This window comes from Schistocerca gregaria, chromosome 2, assembly GCF_023897955.1.
Source record: "Schistocerca gregaria isolate iqSchGreg1 chromosome 2, iqSchGreg1.2, whole genome shotgun sequence".
Taxonomy (NCBI): domain Eukaryota; kingdom Metazoa; phylum Arthropoda; class Insecta; order Orthoptera; family Acrididae; genus Schistocerca; species Schistocerca gregaria.
This window is the reverse complement of record NC_064921.1, coordinates 661,387,387-661,410,018: the sequence shown is the minus strand read 5'-3', so window position 1 is coordinate 661,410,018 and position 22,632 is coordinate 661,387,387. Positions and strand designations below refer to the sequence as shown.

General features: G+C 39.9%; 1 protein-coding gene across 1 annotated transcript in view; it reads right to left on the bottom strand.

Annotated features, from left to right (window-relative positions):
- LOC126334709 (probable tRNA (guanine(26)-N(2))-dimethyltransferase) overlaps nt 1–22,632 on the bottom strand; it is a 74,927-nt gene that overhangs the window by 25,858 nt on the left and 26,437 nt on the right. The window contains exons 6-7 of the mRNA XM_049997219.1: nt 9,107–9,269; nt 5,922–6,136 (exon numbers count right to left, since the gene is read on the bottom strand). Of these exons, the coding sequence (XP_049853176.1) occupies nt 5,922–6,136; nt 9,107–9,269 (378 nt within the window). The remainder of the gene's footprint in view (nt 1–5,921; nt 6,137–9,106; nt 9,270–22,632) is intronic.

Sequence of the window (22,632 nt, the reverse complement as noted above, 5' to 3'; positions counted from 1 at the left end):
CAGGACACAAAACCGTAAGACCTTAACCGCAGTCGCTGCGTCGTCTTGCAAAATAGAGGGCAAATCCGGTGGCAAAGAAACCACCGCCCTCTGGACAGAGAATAAAAGACAGTCAAGTAAAATGTGGCGGACAGTAATCTGGACGCCACAAGCACTGCAGATTGGGGGGTCCTCCCGCCGGAGTAAAAAACCATGCGTTAAGGGACTGTGCCCAATGTGGAGGCGAGTGAGGAGAACCTCATCCCGCCTGTATGACTGGTAGGACGTACGCCATGGTCGCGTAGTGGCCTTTACCAGACGCAGCTTATTGTCAGAAACTGCCAGCCACTCCTCTTCCCATTGATGCATAACACGAAAACGCAAAAGGGAGGTTACAGCATGGAGGGGACGGCACATTTAACAACGTGAGGGAGGGAACATGCATCTTTTGCAGCCACATCCGCCAGTTCGTTTCCCCTAATACCCACGTGCCCCGGCACCCAGCAGAAAGAAACCGCCTTCCCCTGCCGTTGCAGGTGGAATAGGGTATCATGGATGTTCTGGACGACCGTATCCACTGGGTACAAGTGTTGCATGGTCTGAAGGGCACACAGGGAGTCAGAACAGATGAGGAACTTAAGACTGGGAACACATCTCATCTGCTCCAATGCCCGCAAGATTGCAAACAATTCGGCATCGAGGATGGTAAAAGCCGCAGGAAGCCGTAACTTGACGATTCGATCAGGGAAAACAACAGCACAACCAACAGAGTCCCCCTGTTTAGAGCCATCTGTGAATACAGGTACATGGTCCGGATGCTGGTTTAAAATATCGTAAAATAAGGAGGTAAAAACAAACGCCGAAGTGCAGTTCCTCCGGTTCTCCGACAAGTCAAGAAGGATGCTGGGCCTCTGGAGCAACCAGGGAGGCAGGCGAGTAAAACCTTGTCATTGGGGGGCCACACGCTCCACATCAAGGGACTCAAGCAAATGCTTGGCACGAATCCCAAATGGTCTCGTTGCCCTGGGACGACTGGAAAAGAGACGTTCCATAGGCGGTCGGGCAATTTTTGCCAGATATTGAAACTTTGTTAATAGATAGTTGCTGGATACTCAAAGCTTCTGCCAGTTCACATTCTTCAGAACTTCTGTAACTCTCTCCCATGGATCAACAAATCTGTGATCATTCTTTTGTACATTGACTGCATTTTCTCTATACTCTAGCAACCTTCCACTTATTTCACCTATGATTTAGCTTGTAGGATCATACCATTTCATATTCATTCCCATAAATTATTACACTCAGGGTTTTATGTGACTTGGCTTATTCTAGCTGTGACTCACTGATATTATAGTCATAAAACACTATAATTTTGTAATTTGTGACATGCATATTTCTAAAGATTTAAAGCAATAAGATAATTTTTGTAACCCCCCTTTTTCCCCAATCTGTCTTGTATGTGCTAGAAAACACGAAAGTAATGGTGGGAAGAGGTAATCACAGCTGGGGTTTGGTAATCAAAAAATGAGTTTTACTCAGTGAAACTCAGACAATATGTAGAAAGTCAAGACATTTTCTCTTACTGTGGACAAAGTGTATGTGAACAGACAAGCTGGATGAGGAGAACATTATTTTTGAGAAATTATTTTGCAGATTGCATGTATTTTTCATTGAATTTGATTTACGGATCTAGCCATCTATAACACATAACTAATGAGGAGGTATTGAATAGAATTGGGGAAAAGAGGAGTTTGTGGCACAACTTGACAAGAAGAAGGGACCAGTTGGTAGGACATATTCTGAGGCATCAAGGGATCACAAGTTTAGCATTGGAGGGCAGTGTGGAGGGTAAAAATTGTAGAGGGAGACCAAGAGATGAATATACTAAGCAGATTCAGAAAGATGTAGGTTGTAGTAAGTACTGGGAGATGAAGAAGCTTGCACAGGATAGAGTAGCATGAAGAGCTCCATCAAACCAGTCTCAGGACTGAAGACGACAACAACAACAACATTGATTTACGGTATCTGCCGATATGTCAGACCTACAGCAAGAAAGTGCATGTGTTCATAATTGGGGGTGGGGGGGGGGGGGTGGAGAGTAGGGGTCTAATAGAATTATTCTGAGTGACTGAATAGAAACTTTTAATTGTGTCATAGTAGGAATTGGTTTCAGTAACACAATGTGATATATCTCTCTCAAAATAAATACTACTACTCAATGGGCAATACATGAGGAAAGAAGTAAGATTTAATTTCACCAGTGAGCCATATGGAAAAAGAAATAAATGTAAACACTTATGCCCCATACACACTGAGTTTGCAAAGTTTTTAAAACATATGTATCTGGCTACTGAAGTGCACATTGTTTGAAAACATTTTGAAACATGGAAACAGATTTCCCCAGTAGTGTTGGTAAAGATCAAAGGAAACAATGTTTCAGCCCAGATACCACATACCATCACTTCATGATGTCAGCACAGGTGTATTTTCACATTGTGTCATCTGGTGAACAGAGTTATTTCTTGTTGTCTTTCTGCTTGCTATATTGAGTTTTTCCATAAGAATATGGGTTGGACAGGGCAGCAGATAACCGAGTTGTTATCAATGTACCAGGCTGACAACTGTGTGTGCAATGTACAAAGCAAACAGCACAAGAACAGTGCAAAAAAGTGGATGCTCTGTAGATAATGCTATATATGTTACTAGCAGCAACTGCGTTGAAAAGAAAATAAGGTATTTTGTTGTCCAGTATTGACAGGAAAATATCAAGGTGGTGAACAGAAAATGTGTTGTGAATACAATGAGAACACGACTTTTGGGAGTTTAAAGTCATCACTGGAAGTGGCTGTATCAGGGGCATCAACAAGTGGTGTTAATTCCCTTGTCACATTCATAAGCAACCCCAAAGCTGACGAACCTGTTGTGGAGGTAATCTTTCATGATTTATGCAAAAAATTCCACAATATGCATTGTTAATGATGTTTTTTATCTAGTTAACCTGATATAATCCTTCGGGATTTCCACCAGTGCTCCACAAACTTCAGATGCTAAGTGAGATATCGTTTACTTCGAAATGTCAAATAAATATGCAATGCTCTGAAATGAATCTCCCTTTTGCAAAAAACTAAATAGTCACAGCAAATCTTTGTTTAACTGTAACTGCTTTCCTGAAATTTTGTGTATTTTTTTAAAAAGAAACAGTACTACTATATTTGCCAGAAATTTAAAAACAGTTGACAATATCTGAGAGAAATTATGGAAACAGAAGTGTCTTCCATATTCAGCTCCTGCAGCAAGTTATTCCCATCAGCACTTCTGTGGTATGCTTCCGCCCACCAATGACACAATGACAAATGACACCCTTCATTTTGTTTGTGTGACCATTTGATTATTAACCGTGCAGGCATCAGGTATCATTAAATCATTAAAGTTACCCTGTCACTAGTCATTAACAAAGCAGATGGAAAAAAAAAAAACACGTTTGCCACCAGCGTGGTCAGACACACAAACATGGAACAAAGTTAGAAACGTGCTGTGAAACATTGCAGGAAACATACTTTCAAAGGTTTCAGTGGTCATGTGCACACATATTTGCATATTCTGGACCCTGTTTTTGACTGTTTCACTTCAAATTTAGATGCTTCATGAACTTTCACTATGGAGAAGTACCCTAAATCTATTTTAAGGACCAATTAATCACTTTTACCATTTTTACCCAATTGTAAGACGGGGGATTTTTCCCAAATTTGTCATTTGAAAAATACAGGGTAGCCTTATATTTGAAGATGTAACTACTGCCACCAAGGTTGTTTAAAGCGTTTATAGTGGTCAGCTTACATTTACAGGTGAAGTTTTGGCTACTGAGGTCATGCGCAGATTTATTTTGAAGAATTCCGAAGGGCAGGGCTGTGCAAAGGATACTTCCATTCGAACAGGCTCAAGATTCCCCAATGCACCAAAATGCTCTATACAGTATTGATATTGCTTGAACAATCAGGTGAGGTTTGGCTCATGCAACGGTGTGGAAGAAAGTATGAACTATCCACTACAGCAATCCATTGCTCTGCTTAAAATTTGACAGTTCTGTGAAACACTGGAGGAAACAGTACTTACAAGCTCTTGTATTTGAGCAGATTTGCAATAAAACTTCTCCTACATGTATGGATATCATGTACAAACATTAATACTGCTCTTTAAGTAAGAGTAACATTCAAAAGTGGAAATTTTGTCTCTCAAAAACATTACTTGACCCTGAATGGAGATCAACATTTCCTTTAATTATGAGAGACAGTAATGATTTACTAAGTGGATTGCAAATGAGAAATTCAGTCGCACATATAAGAATATGGGGAAAAAATGTTACCATCTTTTATTCAGGTTTAGAACATGATGGAGACATTCAAATGAAACAAGAATGAAAATTAAGTCACAATTAAATGTCTAACAAACAAAATAAATTATATTAAACTGTAAATGTTTTCGTGAGAATAAATTACCATGGCAAGACCTGACATGAAGATGGTACTAACAGTTGTCAGTAGATGGTGGGAGGGGAGAACTGGACTGAATCATGAATGCCATCCTTTATTTATGTATTAGTTACTGACATTACATATGACTTGCACACAAGAAGATTTTTTGGTTTATGTTTCACAGTTGCTCAGGCACAACAGTAGTTTCACTAAGTAAGGTGGAGCTAATGACCCTATTTCATATAGTGACAGGTGACATCAAAGCATTTGTTCGATACATACATGTGGAAACATTCTGGTTAGTTGAGCTTCTGAAGTGGAGTTTCTCATGCATCTCAATTTTTATGACTTAATATTTCCTGAAACATGTGTTGTACAATGATATAATTTTGCAGGTACATTCAGTGGTATGTGTGGCTTCGGTCTAGAAAGTGTGTTGTGAATAGAGTTTGTAGTAAAAAAAAGTAATAAATTAAAAAGATATTACTGATGCTGAAGTTTTACTGCAGTAACAGTGAAAACTCAAATAGGTTTTAAATTATGCATAAAATTTGTTGGAAGTCACTAAGCACTCTCATTCTCAAATACTGGATGAATAGAGTCAGTAATTTGCACGCCTTGCATTACACAGCCCCAAGACATATACATTTTCTAACTTTAGTACTGTACTTATTGTGTTAATTTTTTAACATAAGATTATACATCTTAATGAGTGAATTATGACAGCATATTAAATAGTGAAATATAGTCAATAATTATGCAAAACAGTGATGATCGTATTTTTGTTGTCCCTGGAATCCATAAGATAGTCAAGCTGCAACTGGAACTATGTGACTGTTTTAACTGTTTCATAATAGAGATATGTACCTCTTGCTTAATCAAAACACATTTTCATCTGAGTGAAACTATAAACAATCTAGATGCATGGTACTGAGCAACATGTAACCTCACAAAACATTAAACAGTTGTAGTATAACTGACTAATGAGTCGCCACTACATTAAGGTGTATGATTCCCACTCTTTACAGGAAGATGTGGCAGTAACTGTGATCACTAAATGATATAGTGATGTGCCACATAATTTTGGTGGCACAAATTGGATGAACTTTAAGAGTATCTCTGGTTTCAACTGCGTAATTTTTCACATTTCTCAGCATTCATTATCTTCAAATTCTAGGGCTTAAAACTGTTACTGATTTGTATATACAATATTTAGAAATCAACTCAAATAACATCATACCATACTGCTAAGTCAGGCTCCTATGGTGCTGTTCTCTATGTAAATTGTAACAATCTATTAAGATAACCTTCAGTTTGTTTAGGGCATCTCCTTTTGTCCTGTTGTTAATACTCGTTTATTGTTAGTAGATTTTCAGGCAGTTAGAACCCATAATACAATTTTAGTCGTAACAGATTAAACTAGATTTTATATGAGCACAAGTCTTACAGATTAATGCTGCTAACACAAACCTGAAATGAAGAAGAGACATTGTTTCTGAGCGAATAGTAGAACACAATTTGTCTACTGTATAATACAATGGAACATCCGGTAATTCTTCGCTCACTAGAGCCAACATACCCTGCATTCGCTTTTTGGTACCAAATTCACGTTCTTGTACAATGGTCTCTAGCTTTGATACGAAGTCCATGTCATGTATGTTGGCACTCCAAACAGGACCCCCAATCTGTTGGTATACAATGAAAAACAATAAGTGATGACTAAGGACATTATCCAGTGAAAACAGTAGAGTGAAGCATGGGTTTAATATTAGTTGCCTAGTACAGTTTTCAAATGGGTTATCAATTTGTGTCAATTGACTGTAAAACATATTGCCACCAATTTAAATCATTTTCAGAATAAAAGGTTTGTTTGTTAAAAACCCTGTGTTTCTGCATTAATTTCATGGCTTTTTCTTCTAAAAATGTTTCCTAGTGATAAAAAATGAAATTAAAGTAATAAAGAGGAGGTTAGTACTTCTCTTTTCTTAGAATGTCAAGACTAGAATTCTCAACGGATGTGGATATAGCACTGATATGTCTACAATGATAATGACTGCAATGTTAGTCAAATGTCTATGATGCTGTGGTGAATGTGGAAGATTTTGTTCTATATAACAAGTTCTACATATGTGAAGAATATCAAACTGCACATTGGCTCATCACTCATATTCTCTACCATACTGTTTCAAGATACGTGGTGGCCTCAATACCTTCTCTGATCAAATGTGTCACAAGGATGAATGAATTGTTTTGTAACTCCTCCATCAATTGCCCCCCACCCCAAAAAAAATCCTCCTCCACCCTCCCTCAGATATCTTTTCTAATAGTAAATGAAAACATGCCTTTCATTTGCATCTATATGAGGATAAGCATATCTTTTTTTAGGAGAGAGGAGGGTAAGTTAAGATACCATCCACAGATGCCATCAGACACAAGGCACTAGCACACACTTGGATTAGGAGAGAAGGAAATTCAGCTGTTAACTTGGCTGCAGAAAACGACAAAAATATTAATGAACCATCTTGCTTGTTTAAAATTTGCAGTATCTGTACAGAATTTTATCGGCAAATAGAATTAAAACTTGAGAAATAGCATAAAGATCGCCTGAATTTGTTGTGTTCTAAACAGAGATGGGACTCTAAAAGTTTTCACACAAGAGCGAATTAATACATTCACCTGAAATGCAGCACAAACATTACTTTAACTAGAACAGAAGGAAACAAAGAAGGGAGCTGTGACCAGCTAAAAGGTCAGAATAGTTAGTGTAGGATATTTTACTACACAACAATCAGAACTATAGTTGCAGCATATACTGATACAGTTACCATATGTGACACTACCTGATGTCAGATGGAAGGACAACAGACTGCTAAATAAAAGTTAAATAGATACAACGAAAGAATTTCACATTTGATAGAAGGGAGGAAATAATCAATAAGTAATACTAAGAGTTAATAACAGAGAAAATACAAAAGCACTGAAGTTGGAAAGAGGATGATAAAGTGATGTATGATATTAACTCAAGAATAATAATGTGATATTGGAACACAAACAACAAACTGTTGAAGACAACTACTTCTCATATACTCAACACAATAAGCTGTACATAGGCACATGATGCTGCTGGTGACAGATATATTTCTCCAAATACTTTTAAAATATTCCAGGTGCAGGACCTACTGCACAACCACCTAATATTTCAGCTCTGTCATTTGTATTTCCTACCTCACCTAGGATGCCATCAAGCAAGATGTGCTTTGGCTCTATCTTCTAATCAATCTCCATCAGCTGCTTACAGCTCAGCATTCATGGATCATGCCAGAAGTAGGACCACCTGTGACAGCAGCCACCCATATCACTGAAATCACTGCACTGTATTTTACATATGACCAAAAACCAACAATCACAATGATGAATGACCAAAACCAAATTGTAGCCAGGCAAAACACACACACACACGCACACACACACACACACACACACACACACACACACACACACACACACACACACACAATTTTCCCAGAAATAACAGTATTGCAGATTGTCCAACTGGATAGTGACCTTACAACATATTCTTCATTCCCATGGCCTCCTCTATGATTAAAATCTCCCCTAATTATGTTTTACATTTACCCCTCACTCATATTCCCATAACCTTTCAATTTTACAGCATCATCTTAGATCACCCATGTCATTCATGTAACCCTTTCTCTTACTCTGCATCCTTCACCTTCCAACTCTATTATTCTCTTTGCATGTATCATAGTGGTGCCCTACTCAGCTGCTCCATCCTGCTGCATCACAGGTGGCATTCTATTTCCCAGATCATACCTACAATGTTCCTCATGATCTTTATAACTTCCTATTCTGCTACACCTCCCTCTTACCACATCATGTCTCTTGTATGTCCCCAGTATCCACTCACACTGAGATCACAACCCTTTCCAATTTGGGCACCCTGCTGGGAGAGCAAGTCTTTTGCCTGTGCAAGCTTTGCAAGTTTCATTACTAGTTGTGCTTATAAAATCCCTTAGAGAACTAACACTCACATTCTTTTCAATGTGCCACTTTACTGTTCAATGTGTTCTCTGTACTCCTACAGATATATTTTTAAAATTTCTCTCTTTCGTTGAAAAGTCAACTGCTCATCAGTTATTTCTGCACATTGACAATACTTGATGGTGGTACTATTCAAGTGTAAATTAATGTAAAATTTTCATAAATCAATCCACAAACATCCCTTTACAGATATCTTTTCTGATAATGCAGTGGATAAAGTTGCAAAAGAGCAACAGTATCACAGATATCTCGTTTATGAGACATTAGATTTGGGGCATGCAGTCACGCAAAATTCATTTCTTCAACTGATACATCAATCTAAAGATATAAAGTTGAAATATCATTGAAGAAATGAAGGTTTCTCACCTGCAGACCCAAAATCTAATGGATTAGTCAATGTACAACAAAACATGAAAATGCACATCACCTTTATGACCAGAAATGGTACAGAGTATTTGAATTAACATAACTCACTTAAAGCCACTACGGCTAAGTTGGTAACAAATGTAACTACTAGTCTCAAAATGTTACCTTATTATGTACAGTCTAAGGAGCTACTTTTAAAAGGAAAGAAAGTTGTTAGCTCAACATACTCTATGTTTATGGCCACAGTGTTCACATGTTACACCAACAGAAGGTGCACTTGGAAGAGAGAACTTGTCAATGTGTGGCTTTTCCGGATGTTGATGAACAAGACCCAAGGGCTGCAAAGTGACTGACTCACATCCCACGCAAGTGAATACCATTGCCAGCTTGCTGAAACATTTGAAAGATTGAACATATATGAAGTAAGTTTTTAAACGAATGACAGAAGTTCATTCTGTTGTGTGTGTGTGTGTGTGTGTGTGTGTGTGTGTGTGTGTGTGTTTGTTTTCTGTGCAATTCAAACAGTCTCCATCATCACTTTTCCTCTTTGGCTTGCATTTCTTACCATTCTCCACATGGAGAATGTGACAGTGACTGTGACGTAGTTGCAGCAAACATAAATACACGATTAAATGCAATACTGAAAAAAAAATAAAAAAAACTGGGAGTGTCTTTTAACCCCTCTGTATATCTCTTGGAGTACAATTAATTACAACATAATACAGCTTTAATGGAAATCACTTACATCGCTGTCCATCAATTCACTGAATGTGGGAATGCTAACTGATACTGTTACAATTCTAATATATTCTGTCACATATATCACAAGGTGTTGCAAGCTGCAAATCTGTATATACTGAGTGTTTCAGAATTCCTATTACAAGCTTCTTCAGTCTGTAAGGGGTTTGTCCATAGAGGAATGAAACTGGGTCTGGCAAAAACAGTTTATTGATTCAATTAGTACGTATAGTTTAAATTCTTCAAAATACTCTCCTGGGGGCACCCTCATCCATGACCAGGTCACTAAAGTATGTTTGTGTGGTGGTGCTCGACCTAGGGGTAAGACGGTTGAAATCCTGTGACGCTATTGATGGTGAACTGTCTGTCAGAGGGAGACATTACACACACATGAGAGAGAGAGAACACCTCTCCTTGGGCACCAATGCGATCCTTAAGCTGCAAAAGGCTCCCTGTAAGTCAGTTGGTGTAACCTCTTTCTTAAGATGCAAAGGCTCCCTGTAAGTCAGTTGCTGTAACTTCTTTCTGAGACTCTGTGGCACCGCATTGCATTATGGTAACATTGACAAAAAGCCTTCTCCTGAGCATTTGTAACAGAAAAAAGTCTGGTGGGCTCATGCCAAGGTTTCAACACCTATCTGGGTCTGGTAGGTGATCACAATGCAGGTGGTGTAGGCTGGACCATTGTCATAGTGGAACCTTTGCCCACTGTCATGGTGGATCTTCTGCCATGACAAAATATCAGCAACAGCTTTTGCACCATGCACTTCCTCAATGTGCCAGAGCTTGGGCACAACTGTCGCTCGGTGCATTGCTTGGCTTAGAGTGCCTACCATGAAAATCCATGCTGCGGAGCACGCTGCTGGTGACTGGAGTGCTACCCAGCGTCCCATCTTATTACTTTATGGACAATCTATGTAGAGGGGACCTAGTAGATAATGTTTTGATAAGGGACCCTTATTCTGAAATGTACCATTTGGACATGAAATAAATTTGATGACTGGAACACTCAAAAATCTGCGACCTCATGATACACACACACACAAATTCGGCAGAGAACTCAGTTGTAAGTGCCTGCTGTAATTGTGACTTCAAAACCCATTTTCAGCTGCCAACAACAATGGCTGTCAGAAACTGGTACTTTCACAACTAGGAAGGTTGACTGTAGTACTCCATGGATGTGCCACATTCTTGACTTTGAAGAGGACATGCTTTGTCACATAGAAGACAAGCTGACAAGTACCCAAAACATTGGTCATACCACAGTCTTATGTAGAGCACACAGGTTAGAGCTCATTCTCTCCACTGTATGTGTATCATAAAACGGGTGATTTGAAAGTGATATGATCTTCAAACTTTTTTCTACATCCAAACGGTATATTTACACACATGCATTCCTTATCGAAACTTTATCCACTAAGTCCCTCTACAGACCCTTCAAGCATACAATAGGAAATGTATAACACCCTTTATATGTGACAGCCTCCCGAACTATTTGAAACAGTTAACGCAGAACAGGGAATCTGCGATAATAGAGCGATTACAGCATCGATGATTTCAACCGTAAATAGAAATACTAAAAAAGGTAGGAAGATTTTTCTGTTTAGCAAAAGTGACAAAAAGCAGATTACAGAGTACCTGACGGGTCAACACAAAAGTTTTGTCCCAAGTACAGATAGTGTTGAGGAACAGTGGACAAAGTTCAAAACCACTGTACAATATGCCTTAGATGAGTATGTGCAAGCAAGATCATAAGAGATGGAAAAGAGCCACCGTGGTACAACAACCGAGTTAGAAAACTGCTGCGGAAGCAAAGGGAACTTCACAGCAAACATAAACATAGCCAAAGCCTTGCAGACAAACAAAAATTATGCGAATCGAAATGTAGTGTGAGGAGGGCTATGTGAGAGGTGTTCAATGAATTCGAAAGTAAAGTTCTATGTATTAACTTGGCAGAAAACCCTAAGAAATTTTGGTCTTATGTCAAAGTAGTAGGTGGATCAAAACAAAATGTCCAGACACTCTGCGACCAAAATGGCACTGAAACAGAGGATGACAGACTAAAGGCCAAAATACTAAATGTCTTTTTCCAAAGCTGTTTCACAGAGGAAGACTGCTCTGTAATTCCTTCTCTAGATTGTCGCACAGATGACAAAATGGTAGATATCGAAATAGACGACAGAGGGATAGAGAAACAATTAAAATCGCTCAAAAGAGGAAAGGCCACCGGACCTGATGGGATACCAGTTCGATTTTACACAGAGTATGTGAAGGAACTTGCCCCCCTTCTTGCAGCGGTGTACGGTAGGTCTCTAGAAGAGCGTAGCATTCCAAAGGATTGAAAAAGGGTACAGGTTACCCCCGTTTTCAAGAAGGGATGTCGAACAGATGTGCAGAACTATAGACCTATATCTCTAACGTCGATCAGTTGTAGAATTTTGGAACATGTATAATGTTTAAGTATAATGACTTTTCTGGAGACTAGAAATCTACTCTGTACGAATCGGCATGGGTTTCGAAAAAGACGGTCGTGTGAAACCCAGCTCACGCTATTATACCACGAGACTCAGAGGGCCATAGACACGGGTTCACAGGTAGGTGCCGTGCTTCCTGACTTCCGCAAGGCGTTCGATACAGTTCCCCACAGTCGTTTAATGAACAAAGTAAGAGCATATGGACTATCAGATCAATTGTGTGATTGGATTGAGGACTTCCTAGATAACAGAACGCAGCATGTCATTCTCAATGGAGAGAAGTCTTCCGAAGTAAGAGTGATTTCAGGTGGGCTGCAGGGGAGTGTCATAGGACTGTTGCTACTCACAATATACATAAATGACCTCGTGGATGACATCGGAAGTTCACTGAGGCTTTTTGCGGATGATGCTGTGGTGTGTCGACGGGTTGTAACGATGGAGGATTGTACTGAAATGCAGGAGGATCTGCAGCGAATTGAAGCATGGTGCAGGGAATGGCAATTGAATCTCAATGTGAATACATAGAAAGATAGATCCCTTATCATTTAGCTACAATATAGCAGGTCAGCAACTGGAAGCAGTTAATTCCATAAATTATCTGGGAGTACGCATTAGGAGTGATTTAAAATGGAATGATCATATAAAGTTGATCGTCGATAATGCAGATGCCAGACTGAGATTCATTGGAAGAATCTTAAGGAAATGCAATCCAAAAACAAAGGAAGTAGGATACAGTACGCTTGTTCGCCCACTGCTTGAATACTGCTCAATAGTGTGGGACCTGTGCCATATAGGGTTGATAGAAGAGATAGAGAAGATCCAACGGAGAGCAGCGCGCTTCGTTACAGATTCATTTAGTAATCGCATTACGGAGATGATAGATGAACTCCAGTGGAAGACTGCAGGAGAGACGCTAGGTAGCTCGGTACGGGCTTTTGTTGAAGTTTCGAGAACACACCTTCACCAAAGAGTCAAGCAGTATATTGCTCCCTCCTACGAATATCTCGCGAAGAGACCATGAAGATAAAATCAGAGAGATTAGAGCCCACACAGAAGCATACCGACAATCCTTCTTTCCACGAACAATACGAGACTGAAATAGAAGGGATAACCGATAGAGGTACTCAAGGTACCCTCCGCCACACACTGTCAGGTGGCTTGAGGAGTATGGATGTAGATGTAGATGTAGATGTAAATGCATACAACAGGTCACATAGCAATATCTCGCAGGGCAAGGAACAAATGCAGTGTGCATCTAATACAGAGTATTCCAAAATGATCTTTAGAACTTTGATCTCTCTCTCTCTCTCTCTCTGTCTCCCTATCAGATTATTTACTGATGAAACTGCTAGTTCCTAGCAAATGAAACAGTGTGTGGAATAGATAGAAACCAAATCTGACACCCAGGTCTAGTGAACTTCTGGACACTTTACAGAAACACATGATGACCTCACATCCACCAGTTCAAATGGCTCTGGGCACTATAGGACTTAACATCTGTGGTCATCAGTCCCCTAGAACTTAGAACTAGTTAAACCTAACTAACCTAAGGACATCACACACATCCATGCCTGAAGCAGGATTCGAACCTGGGACCGTACCGGTCACGCGGTTCAAGACTGAAGTGCCTAGAACCACACGGCCACACTGCCGCACATCCACCTGTCAGACAGTGGTACATAAGGTTCATGTAATTTGCAAGTGCCATAAATAGAACAAGTTCCAGGTAGCCAACCATGAGTTATGCAGATCTGGAACAGGCATTTATCTTGAGACCAATCACATCAATCCTTCAAGTGTCTCGACAGCTGCAGCTACCACCAACCATGATGCACAGGCTGCTACATAAGAGACTTAAGCTTCAAGCCTACAAGATTCAGATACTGCATGTGCTTCAACCTGATGATAGGGCAAAGCACAAATCATTTGCAGTTCAATTCCGTGTTACGTCAACGATGACGCAGACTATCTGAAGAAGGTGATATCCATGGATGAAGCTTGCTTTGATGTATCCAGGAAGGTAAACTGACACAATGTGAGGATCTGGGGCTATGGGACCTCACTTTAGCACAGAAATAGTGTATGACAGTCCAGAAGTATATGTGTGGTGTGGTCTGCTTCACGGCTGTGTCGTGGGACCATTTTTCTTTGCAGAGACCTCAATAACCTCAACTGTTTATCTGGACATGTTGCAACAGTTTACATTTCCACAGGTCAAAGAATTACAAACTGACATCATGCTCCAGCAGGTTGGTGCCCCTTCTTAACAGGCCTTGATCACCAGGAGGGTTGTGGATGACACATTTCCAAGTTGCTAGACTGGTATAAGAAAATCCATTTCCTTGCCCCCCAAGGCCTCTACACAAAATCCCATTAAAAATAAAACATAAAATTAAATTGAAAGCACCTTCATCCATCTCTATTCTCAATGTAATTTTTATTTATGTGGCCAGTTTTGGTGTTTCAGTATGCCATCTTCAGGTCCCCTGACCAACATTTAGGAGAATCCCAACTCATGTGTGGTTGAAATAGTGGGCAGTATTAAGTAACTGGTATCTGTAGACTTCTAGTTTCAACAGCACGATTCTTTCATCCATCAATTGAAGACAAGTGCAATCAAAATATAGATGGCTGAATGTTTTTTTTTTTTTTTTTTTTTTTTTTTTTTTTAATTTTACATTTTATACTTAACAGCCTAAGTCCCTCAACCACCTTAAACAAAAATGGACTTATAGACACATTATCCTATTAATTTTTTCTCTTTGTGGCTTTGTGAAATATACTGTCTACCAAAGCTGGTTCAGGACCTGCAGGTACTGTGAGCTCACATCAGAGCAGCAATTGCACATATAAATGAGGACATGCTAGGCCACAGGAACTGGCATATCACTTACAAGAGAACATTCTCAAGTGTCAATAAATGATCTTGATAAAACTTGATTGGTGTGCAGAGAGAGCAAATTAGTGCAAAATGTATTTTTCTGTTTGTGTCCAATTTCGCTTTTAATGGGTAAAACACATACCAAAAAGTAATTTGTCAAAGTGGATTAGGAGGGAGTATCTTCAAAACAATTATATATAAAAATGTTTGCTATACAAAAGTTGATATGTAAGTAAGGTTGTTAAAAATCGTATGATCAAATTTTGTAATCATTTGATATTTTGTAAAGTATTCCACCACCATTAATTAATTTTGAAAAATGAAAACTTTTGTAACAACATAAATTAAAGCAGCTTTCAAGCTACATACTTCCATTTTTAATAAAGCTGCTTTCTGAAATACCATTTTTTAAAAATACGCTGAATGCAATGTGGTGTCGAGAGTATTTTCAATAAATGAGAATCAAAGTGTTGCCCATCCACCTCCTCCCCCCCCCCCCCCCCTCCCCCCACACTGACCACCCACCTTTTCATAGTTTTAAAAGAAACTAATGGGGAGTTTGGACTGAGAATTCAAGAATCTCTTTCTGAAGCCCCAAATATCATAGTGGCAGCATCAAAACCTGGTAAAGAAGCATCTGATAAGGTCAGATATTTGAAACATGTTTTCTTTCCCAGTGAGGGAGAAAAATCTGTACTATTGTTACATTATTGGGATAGTCAGTGTGAAAGAGCTGTACAGAGTATCATATCTGAAGACAAGGAACTTGTTTATCTGGTGATCCCACAGGGCTCAATGGCACAGGTACAGTCACAAGATGTATATGGCCACCAATGATGGAAACACTTCGTGGTAAGGTTTTCAGATCCAGCTCTTGAATGTAGTAATGACAATCTCCAGTTGAGAAACAATATAATCAAGCTGCAGTCAGTAGTACATATTCAGTTCTCTCTGCCTAGGCTTACCAATGCACAGAAATATGTAAATCATAAAATAAGAATTTAAAATATTAAACAAATATAAGTAAAATAAATAACTAGACTAATAATGAATGTTTAGATACTTTAATTGGGTATGTTAAAAATACTCAGACAGCAGATTGTGTGCAGATTATTGTAAAAAAAAATAATTTCAGAAACCTCTTTATTATACATGGATATATGTACCTTGAAAGCTTCTTTAATTTATGTTGCGACAAAAGCTTCCATTTTTCAACATTAATTGATGGATGTGCAAATTTCAAATTATTACAAAATTTGGTTATACATCTTTCAAGAATGTCATGTTTTGTCAACTTTTATATGAGACACATTTTTTATATATCTTCATTTCAAAGAAATTGCCTCCAAACCTAATTTGTCAAATTCCCTTTTGGGGCATGTTTTACTCCATAAAAGTGAAATGGGATAAAAACAAAAAAAAAATGTATTGCATTATTCTGATCCCTCCACATACCCAGCAAGTTTCATCAAGATTGTTTAATGACATTTGGGACTGTTTCCTTGTTACAAATTATGCACGCTACAGATAGCGCTCACAATGAACTCCAGTAAATGTTTTCTAAAAACATCAGGGGTATGTGAGCAATATGCTACAATCCACATCTTTCTATGCATCCCCATTTATGAAATGGCTGTTCATCAGATTTTAGATCCGAGGAATAAGGATACCAACTCGCTGAATGGTTGTGGTGCTGAGTCATTGCTAGGCACATGTTTTATGATTGTGAAAGTTCCTAGCTTTCATATGAATCTTTTTTTCAGAACTACTGAGTAAACACAATCATATATCTGTACAACTACAAGAGTGTAGCTGACATTCCACCAGCACTGCAGCTCGACTGGGTTGAGGAATTGTTTTGGAGGATTGTGTTGGATGCAATGGGCAACGAGAGGAAGGGAGGCAGAGAGTGGGAGACTTTTAGGCAAGGGTGGTTGATGGCTGGGGAGTATGGGAAGGAGAAGCAGCAGTCACTCCGAATAGCGAGGCAATGACAATTTTGCTCTGGCCACAGGCTGGGGGAGTTGCACACAGCACACAAAAACATGGAAGAGCAACTGGGAGGAGAAGATACAACAGAGGAACAAGAATGCCCAGAGCATATACACGGACAAGGTGGAAAAAATCCACAATTTTCTGTTTAAAAATACACTTTCTTCATGTGAAGTGACAGTATACTTTCCCTCGGGGCTGGAAACTTATCAATCCTATGGATGGTAAAGGTTTTATACATTTGTGACACGCTTTTGTCAGTCTATCATAGTTCACATCAGATGATTTTGCCATCCAATGACAGCAGACACTCACAGCATAGGAGATATGACATAGTGAGCCAACAGCAATATCATAGTTAAGTAGCCCAACACACAAATAGAAAAAATTCATGGCTTCAATTAATATGCATATAGTTTAGTTTCAAGAAAAGCTAATCTTTTGCACATAATATTGGTCTTTTTCTTGTGTGTGTTATTCTTTAAGATATTTCAAACACAAATGTGGCATTAAACTTTTAGATAATGACATAAATGGCTGTTCTTCTGGGCTTGAAATTTTTCTAAGTGGCTTGTCTTCAAAATGCTAAGTTTTGGATGAGAGTCAAATGCTCGATGATTTAAGAAATACATCACATATTTTCACATGTAATTTAATCCAGCTTGCATAAAACGAAGTTTACTTAAAAAGAAACACTTCTTAAACCACCATCGCAAAATTTTCCAGGAACCTTTTAGAAATAGGTTTGTTTGAGCAGTTCCCAGAGGGCCCATAAAACAGGCATTACTGCTCTTGCACAGCTACAATGACATACTCTGTTCATAAGGCCTTTTGTTGCATTTCTGTTTGAAATGTCAAGCATTCCGTAGCATCAAACTATCATAAGCACAACTGCATCATGTTGTTCAAAGGGGACATTTGAAGTTATTGTACTTAGGACAATTGTTTTATCATATCCTATCCAGATACAGAATGTAAAATAAGAAAGCAGTCCTTGATACAATATTCATTTCATAAGTAGACCCAACAACTCAAAGTACTCTAATATTTTGCTGTATGGTGACTTTAACCAGCAAGCACTCGTGCTCTGAGCATTTTGCTCACACAATTTTTAAAACAATCAGAATTTTGTCAACAATGTCTTCAGTGTTCTCGTTTGCTCGGTAGCTGGGATTTGTACATCCCCCGACCCTCGAAAACTGTTGTCACTGCGCCAGAACGTGCGTGTTGTTGGCAGATACCATTTGGTTGGGCTGATGATTGCTGTGCGGCATTTTGCTCATTGTGCGAATGTTGAAGTAAGTATATATTTTGTTAATAAAATGGAAAGAAACTTCCACATGGGAAAAATATATTAAAAACAATGATTCCAAGACTTACCAAGCGGGAAAGCGCCGGTAGACAGGCACAATAAAATAACACACAAACACACACACAAAATTTCTAGCTTTCGCAACCAATGGTTGCTTCTTCAGGAAAGAGGGAAGGACAGGGAAAGACGAAAGGATGTGGGTTTAAGGGAGAGGGTAAGGGGTTATTCCAATCCCGGGAGCGGAAAGACTTACCTTAGGGGGAAAAAAGGATAGGTATATACTCACGCGCGTGCGCGCCCACACACACACACACACACACACACACACACACACACACACACACACACACACATCCATCCATACATATACAGACACAAGCAGACATATTTAAAGGCAAAGAGTTTGGGCAGAGATGTCAGTCGAGGCAGAAGTGCAGAGGCAAAGATGATGTTGAATGACAGGAGAGGTATGAGTGGCGGCAACTTTAAATTAGCGGAGATTGAGGCCTGGTGGATAACGAGAAGAGAGGATATATTGAAGGGCAAGTTCCCATCTCTGGAGTTCGGATAGGTTGGTGTTGGTGGGAAGTATCCAGATAACCCGGACGGTGTAACACTGTGCCAAGATGTGCTGGCCGTGCACCAAGGCATGTTTAGTAACAGGGTGATCCTCATTACCAACAAACACTGTCTGCCTGTGTCCATTCAAGCAAATGGACAGTTTGTTGCTGGTCATTCCCACATAGAAAGCATCACAATGTAGGCAGGTCAGTTGGTAAATCACATGGGTGCTTTCACACGTGGCTCTGCCTTTGATCGTGTACACCTTCCGGGTTACAGGACTGGAGTAGGTGGTGGTGGGAGGGTGCATAGGATAGGTTTTACACCGGGGGTGGTTACAAGGGTAGGAGCCAGAGGGTAGGGAAGGTGGTTTGGGGATTTCATAGGGATGAACCAAGAGGTTACAAGGTTAGGTGGACGGAAACTCCTGACCCCAACGACACCTCGCACTCCTACCTTCTACCTACTTCCTAAAATTCACAAACCCAAACATCCCGGCTGCCCCATTGTAGCTGGTTACCAAGCCCCCACAGAACGTATCTCTGCCTACGTAGATCATCTTCATGAAATGGACTCACAGTGAAAACAACTCCAGAATTTCCTCTCCAACCTCAACTCCTTTGGTTCCATCAGATTCACCTGGTCCTACTCCAAATCCCATGCCACTTTCCTTGACGTTGACCTCCATCTGTCCAATGACCAGCTTCACACATCCGTCCACATCAAACCCACCAACAAGCAACAGTACCTCCATTATGACAGCTGCCACCCAATCCATATCAAACGGTACCTTGCCTACAGCCTAGGCCTTCGTGGCAAACGAATCTGCTCCAGTCCTGAATCCCTGAACCATTACACCAACAACCTGAAAACAGCTTTCGGATCCCGCAACTACCCTCCCGACCTGGTACAGAAGCAAATAACCAGAGCCACTTCCTCATCCCCTCAAACCCAGAACCTCTCACAGAAGAACCCCAAAAGTGCCCCACTTGTGACAGGATACTTCCCGGGACTGGACCAGACTCTGAATGTGGCTCTCCAGCAGGGATACGACTTCCTGCCCCGAAATGAGATCCATCCTTCATGAAATCCTCCCCACTCCACCAAGAGTGTCTTTTCGCTGTCCACCTAACCTTCGTAACCTCTTGGTTCATCCCTATGAAAACCCCAAAACCACCTTCCCTACCCTCTGGCTCCTACCCTTGTAACCGCCCCCGGTGTAAAACCTATCCTATGCACCCTCCCACCACCACCTACTCCACTCCTGTAACCCAGAAGGTTTACACGATCAAAGGCAGAGCCACGTGTGAAAGCATCCATGTGATTTACCAACTGACCTGCCTACACTGTGCCGGCCGTGGTGGTCTCGCGGTTCTAGGCGCGCAGTCTGGAACCATGCGACTGCTACGGTTGTAGGTTCGAATCCTGCCTTGGGCATGGATGTGTGTGATGTCCTTAGGTTAGTTAGGTTTAAATAGTTCTAAGTTCTAGGGGACTAATGACCACAGCAGTTGAGTCCCATAGTGCTCAGAGCCATATGAACCATTTTGCCTACACTGTGATGGTTTCTATGTGGGAATGACCAGCAACAAACTGTCCATTTGCATGAATGGACACAGGCAGACAGTGTTTGTTGGTAATGAGGATCACCCTGTGGCTAAACATGCCTTGGTGCACGGCCAGCACATCTTGGCACAGTGTTACACCGTCTGGGTTATCTGGGTACTTCCCACCAACACCAACCTGTCCGAACTCCAGAGATGGGAACTTGCCCTTCAATATATCCTCTCTTCTCATTATCCACCAGGCCTCAATCTCCGCTAATTTAAAGTTGCCGCCACTCATACCTCACCTGTCATTCATCATCTTTGCCTCTGCACTTCCGCCTCGACTGACATCTCTGCCCAAACTCTTTGCCTTTAAATATGTCTGCTTGTGTCTGTATATGTATGGATGGATGTGTGTGTGTGTGTGTGTGTGTGTGCGCGCGCGCGAGTATATACCTATCCTTTTTTCCCCCTAAGGTAAGTCTTTCCGCTCCCAGGATTGGAATACCCCTTACCCTCTCCCTTAAAACCCACATCCTTTCGTCTTTCCCTCTCCTTTCCTCTTTCCTGAAGAAGCAACCATTGGTTGCGAAAGCTAGAAATTTTGTGTGTGTGTTTGTGTGTTATTTTATTGTGCCTGTCTACCGGCGCTTTCCCGCTTGGTAAGTCTTGGAATCATTGGATTTAATATGTATATTTTGTTATTAACATTTCTTAAAATGTCATTTTATGTGCATTGCTCATGGTTTATTGTATTGTTTTTTATTATTATTCACGATAGCTAAGAATCTACTTAATGAGTAAACTAACATTATTTTGCATTTTTATAGATGGTTCCACTAGAAGAAAGAATTCTGGCATGGCTGGAAGAAGACAATCTAGAAGCTCTTGCAGTAGCATCTGTCAGAGACGGTAATACTGAAAAGTGATGCAGACAGTAAACACAGTGACCGCCGTACTGAAACAGAACAGTCATCAGATGAAGATGAGGTGGAAATGTCTTCCATCCAAGAATGGCGTCAGTTATTTTATTTAGGCAAAGACAAACAAACAAAGTGGAGTTACAACCCAGGCCATTCCAACATGACGACAAGATCTAAAAAATTGGTAGACGAGAGAGGAAGGCTGTGGCAGAAGACACCAAAGGTATTATAGACTGTCTTCTTCCTTTTGTAAGTGAAGAAATGTTGACTGACATAGTAATGTATACGAATATTCATATTAGAAAAATCAAGGCTTGATTTTCAAGAAAGAGGGATTGTAAAGAGACTGATATTATAGACTTGAAAGCATTTATTGGCATTTTATACATGGCTGGTAAAAAAAAAAAAAGGTCATCTGAATGTGCAGGAAATGTGGGAGAAAGGTGGCGCAGCCCTCAATATTTCCTGAGCTGTTATGAGCAAAACTAGACTTTTTTTCTGATGACAACTGTAAGGTTTGTCGATATTCAAACCCACTCAGAGAGGTCTAAGTACGACAATCTTGCCCCAGTTCATAAAATATTTTATTTGTTTGTCGCAAAGTGTCGATCGAATTATCGGGTAGGAGAAAATGTAACAACCACACACCGTCAGGTGGCTTGTGGAGTATGGATGTAGATGTAGAACTGATAGAATGTTAGGAGCATTCGGAGGCCACTGTAAATTCTGTATGTACATAGCAAATAAACTGGTCAAATATGAAATCAAGGTGTATGCTTTTATGTGACTTAAATCACTTCTACACAAGTAATCTAGAAATTTACCACGGCAAACAACCAAATGGCCCAAGATAAATTATACACTGGAAGAAATATAATGACTGATAATTGTTTCGCCTCAATTCTATTGGCTGACAAATTGATGAGCAAACGAACAACTTTAGCTGGTACTCTCAGGAAGAATAAAAAAGAAATCCCTCCTTTGTTCCTAGATACTAAAATAAGACCAACAGCCTGCAGTATCTTTAGTTTTCATGAGAATAAGGTTCTGGTTTCCTACACACCACAGCAAAAAAAAGAAAAAAGTTGTGGTTATGATAAGTACACTCCATGAAAATGATCAGATTGATCCAACAACTGGGGAACACACAAAACCCAAAATCATCATGTATTATAATCGGACAAAAGGAAGTGTCAATGTGGTGGATCGAATGAAAGAAGAATATTCTGTGGCTCGAGTAGCATGTAGGTGGCCACTGAGATTATTTTTTTCGATTTTAAATATTACTGGCATAAAGTCAAATAACATATAAAGAGAATACAAAT